The sequence below is a fragment of the Rhea americana genome, unplaced genomic scaffold (genome assembly GCF_003343005.1).
Source record: "Rhea americana isolate MKP2758 unplaced genomic scaffold, rheAme1 scaffold_261, whole genome shotgun sequence".
NCBI lineage: Eukaryota > Metazoa > Chordata > Aves > Rheiformes > Rheidae > Rhea > Rhea americana.
Window position 1 is genome coordinate 65,901 of NW_028186381.1, and position 5,214 is coordinate 71,114.

General features: G+C 40.9%; 1 protein-coding gene across 1 annotated transcript in view; it reads left to right on the forward strand.

Annotated features, from left to right (window-relative positions):
* Window positions 1-321: 321 nt before the first annotated feature.
* IGFN1 (immunoglobulin like and fibronectin type III domain containing 1) overlaps window positions 322-5,214 on the forward strand; it is a 33,335-nt gene continuing 28,442 nt past the window's right edge. The window contains exons 1-3 of the mRNA XM_085307696.1: window positions 322-340; window positions 852-974; window positions 4,720-4,859. Coding sequence (XP_085163822.1) covers window positions 322-340; window positions 852-974; window positions 4,720-4,859 — 282 coding nt within the window. The remainder of the gene's footprint in view (window positions 341-851; window positions 975-4,719; window positions 4,860-5,214) is intronic.

Genomic DNA, 5,214 nt, shown 5'->3' on the forward strand with positions numbered 1-5,214 from the left:
AGGGATGCTGATAGATGTGTGACTTGTCCATTTAGTCCTGCTAGCTGTTTTCTTACCTGGTTTGTGATGTGCTGGTGGTTCAAAATTGTGTCACGATGGGAGAGGAGGGGAACGATGCTGAGGGTGCTTTGGAAAGAGAAGGCAGAGCTGTGTTAATTACCAGGCATTTCATGACTGGATAATCATGAAACTGTCATATAAAACAACGAGCTAAATAGTATTAAGGACTTTTTTTTTTCCTTGTGAACTGTAAATAATGAAATGATTTGTTGTCTTCCAGGAAGTTTTTGTTATTGAAAACAAGCAGCTGAGCAAAGCATCATGGCAAGCCATCAGGCAGGTGAGAGAACAGCCACAGCTGAGAAACTTTTCTGGGAAACTCATGAGAATAAGCCCAACTTGCTTTTCTTGTTTGACAGAAAGGCATCCGTCTTACCACCACAAGGAAATACACCAGTACCTGGCCCATCACATTCTGCTGACCTTTGCAATAGTGTTTTCCTCATGCTAGATCTTCAAGGTTTATTTGGAACAGTAACTGATGTAAAAGATTCTCTATCCAAAACATTATTAGACATGTGAGCTGATGTGACTCTGGGTTGCAATCCAGATTGCAGATTTTCCCGCTACTACCCTAGCTTTACAGTAAGTCAACACAAAATTATAGCCCTTAGTGCTCCAGAGTTGGAATTCACACCCTCTAGTGCTAGAAAGCATAGATGCTCTAATAGTCTAAGAGATGATAAGCAGGAACAATTAAGTGTTCTGCAGGGTGGAAATGCAAGTTGAGATGCTACTTCTAAAGAATTAATGTGTTATCTTAACTCAATGTATTTTCTTTGCCTTTCTAGCGAAAACCTTCAAGAAATCTTCTATCCTAGGAGTTACAATCACTCAGTTTGCTGATGATATTCCAGAAGGATGTAGTACACCTGACTTTGAGCGGAAACCAGTCTCCCAAACGTTACTGGAAGGTGAGACTCTTGAAATATGGTTCAAGTCATAGACTTGGAGGCTTGACTCCTCATCTCACTTACACAAAACAGTTATTTTAATTAAATCAAATTTCTAAAGAGATTTGACTAAACAAACAAACAAAAAGTTTTATATGGCCAAGGCCTTTGTTATACTGATGAAAATACCATTAGTACTGATGGAGGTTTCCTGAGGTTTTACTAGTATATGTGAGATCAAAATCTAACTCCTAATAAATACAACTAATCTTGTGAAATGCGAAGGAATCTCTCAGGGTAAATATTTTACAGCAAAAGATTAAGTACCTTGAAAAAGATTTTTTTTTCCTGTTGAAATAACTTGTATTACAAGAATTCAGCGCTAAGATTAGCTGCTTTTTAAATTAAGGTGTACTTCTGACACAGTTTAGTCTGTGCTTCTCTATTGAGAATCACAGAATTACAGAAGAGTTGAGATTGGAAAGGACCTCTGGAGATCATCTAGTGTACCTCCCCTGCTCGAGCAGGGTCACTTAGAGTATATTTCCAAGGATTGTGTCCAGATGGCTTTTGAATATCACCAAGGAATAAGACTCCACAACCTCTCTGGGTAACCTCTGCCAATGCTCAGTTACCCTCACAATAAAGAAGTTTTTTCTCATGTTGAGATGGAACTTCTCGTGTTTCAGTTTGTTCCCATTGCCTCTTGTCCTGTCACTGGGCACCACTGGAAAGAGTCTGGCCCCRTCTTTTCTACACTCCCCCTTCAGCTATGCATTGATAAGATCCCCATTGAGCCTTCTTTTCTGCAGGCTGAACAGTCCCAGCTCTCTCAGCCTTTCATTGTATGAGAGAGATGCTTCAGTCCCTTAATCATCCTAGTAGCCCTCTGCTGGACTCACTCTGGAAGCTCCATGTTTCTCTTGTATTGAGGAGCCCAGAACTGAACAGAGTACTCCAGAGTAGACTCACCGAGGCTGAGTAGAGGGGGAGGATCACCTCCCTCTACCTGCTAGCAACACTCTTCCTAATGCACCCCAGGATACCATTGGCCTTCTTGGCCATAAGGGCACATTGATGGCTTGTGGTCAACTTGTTGTCCACTAGAACTCCCAGGTCCTCCTGCAGAGCTGCTTTTCAGCAGGTCAACTCCCAGGCCGTACTGGTGCATGAGGTTATTCCTCCGTAGGTGAAGGACTTTGTGCTTCCCTTTGTTGAACTTCATGAGGTTCCTCTCTGCCTGTCTCTCCATCCTCTGGAGATCCCTCTGAATGGCAGCACTGCCCTCTGGTGTATCAGTCACTAAAGAAGAAATATGTTTCTCATGGAATACAGAGGAGGCAACTAATGAACCAAAATCAGTCGGAAGCCTTCCAGTAGTCTCCAGTGAGGCCCTTGAGGAGACTTCCGCATTTTTCACAGTGGAGTAACCGATTGTGCAGTCCCTCCTCTTTCACAAGACTGAATGGTTTCCAGCACCATGGATTTGAGTTTTGTTGTCACACCATGTGTTGATTTTCATGGACTATTGAGACTGTATGAAGAAGCACAGTGACCTCTAGTGGTGCATCCCTCTTCTTCCTCTTTCACTTTCCTTCTGCATGCAGGTTTCAGGCATGGACCAAGGCAGTGTCTGGCCAGGATGTCTGAATTTTCCACGTTGTTTGATTTAAAGTAGGATCTTCATCATCTGTATGCAAAATGTTAGAACATTCAGGGCAGTCACTGTGTAGCCTGACTCCAGTGTCTATGCAGATGCAGTATGAGTGCACTATGATCATTACCACATTTCCGTCGGCGAATGGATTAGGTGATACTCATGACTGAGTAGTTATGTCCTGTGGTAGATGACAAGTTTGGGAAACTGCAGACAGAATGACTAAAATTTGACAAAGTTATAAGCAATTGGAAATAGACTTTAATGATAGTTTTGATACTGCAAGCCCAGAAAAAGTTAGAGGAAAGATACCTCTTGGTAAGAATCCATTGGTTACATGGCAGGAAAGGGCGTACTTTCCAGGAGCGTGTTGAATAAAGTGTATCTTTTGATGATGATTCTGCAGAAGGTTGTGGGAAATATTACAAGACTTTCTGAGGAGATATTTACACAGTGTTGGTCACCTGAAGACCAGAGCTATTACAAAGGAGAGATACTAATCATTTCCTCCCTGAACCATATCCACGACAACTCATCTCTGTTTCTGTTTCACTAAGGCACTCCTACTTACCTACATCTCTGTCATGTCTGCATGTGAGTCATTTCTCTGACTTACTTTTTTATATTTATTCTCATGTCTTTAAATCCTATTAGGAGGAAAAAAACAACAAAAAATTTGTACTAGGCAATAGTGAAGCTATTGAAAGTTTGAGTGGTCAACTGCCGTACACTCATGTGCTTAGGAGAGCATATGTGAAAGCAAAAGCTCACAGGCAACCCCATCTCTTCTCCCTTCTTTGCCTCTTCAAAGAGGAGAGCTAGGTGTATTCAAAGAGCAAGTTGGTACCAGGCTAGAAGACAAGAAAGGTATTACAGAAAGATAACATGCATAAGAGAAAGCATGGAGAAGCGGCGGTACCATCCAGTGGTTCTCCAAGATGTGTGGTCTGTTAAGAACATGTTTTCTTGAGTAGATAGAGGTAGAGGGGATATCTTGTTGTTTTCATCGCCATTTTAACCAAATAAAAAAGCAACCAGGAACAGTGACTGGTGTTCACAGATGGCTTTTACGGATGTTTGGAGGTAGGACCCTCCTGCATGGTGAGTTCCATGTTATAGAATATCCTGCCCAGTGTTGTAGCAACCAAGGGAAAAGTCTGAAAGAATGGGGAAGTAACGGGAGCTTGAAGGGAGAAATGTATAAGGAGAATGGATTTTGTCATTTCATGGCGAGGCTGTGGCAGAGGTAGTGCATACAAGTTGGTATGGATCAAAACTGCATCAGAAGTGAGTCTGAACTTGCTATAATGTTGTTGATTTCAGAATGAACAGAAGATGTTAGGAGTCATAGCTGGCACCACTTTTAAAAAAGCCTTTTTGATTGAATACAGGCAAACTCTGCCATTCATGACATGGGGAAGAGGAAGCTGGCCTGGACTTGAACTGATCAGTGCCTGTTATCTGAGCCTTCCCAAATACTAAGGGAGTTAGAAATCAGACCATGACAGAAAATTTAATGTTAAAATCCATCTCTTGGGTACACAATTTCTCTATCCACATGGGTGTGCAATAAAAATGCAGGTGGAAAGCATATTTGTCAGTGATGAATTTTATAGTTAGTTTTTAAGTAATATTTTGGAAAGTCAGTGAGGTAGAGCAAGGATTATTGCAAATGTCTTAGTTGCATGAACTTAGACATTTGATATAAGCTGGTAATTTTAGGTTTCCTTTATTGAGAGAAGGAAAAGAACTAGGTATTTCCAAAAGATAATTCTGCCTAAGATAGAAGAGAAGGCTCACTCTGCATATCGCTCTGTTGACAACATAGGGATCCTAGCACCAAAGTCATCCTCATCTTTAGATAACTATTATGTGGTTGTCTACATCTGAGTGAACAATTTAGACTGCTTTTATAGTTAATGGGGATAAATGTGCTCTTGCCAGAGTCTGGAACAGCAAGTCCCCTAAGTAAATTTTCAGTTAGGCGGCCAAACACTAAATGATTAAAATTAGGAGAGCTGATTATCGTCTTTAATCTTTGCTTGTTCCTTTTTCATCACATTTTTTCAAGTCTCTCTTAAATGAGTCATTTTTTGCCTCTTTTGAAAGGTAAAAATGCCATTTTCAGAGCTGTGGTCAAAGGTGTCCCAACCCCTGATGTCAACTGGAAGCGTACAAAAGGAGAAATGGATGATTCTACCAAATACAAAACATCCTTCAATGCCATTACGAATGAATTCGTTCTGCAGGTGAGGGTCAAATATTGCAGATAGGGCCCACTGAACATAGATAGCATCAGACCACCAGGGAAACATGGGTGGAATCTAGCAGAACTATGTGGGGAACCCAGTATTTAAAATGCGTAAGATAGCTCAGGATTGAATTACATCACTTCATCCGTATATGGAGCTTCGAGAGGAAATAGGATGAGGAGCTGTAGGTTTACTTTAATGTGCGTTACAAAAACGATAGTTGATTACACTGTGGGATTTTCTTTTCTTAAGACATATTTTTCTAAAAGAGCTAAATAATTTAAATAGGCCACAAATGAGAGTAAGCATGGATTTCACCAGATCTGAAATAATACACACACACACACCAAAA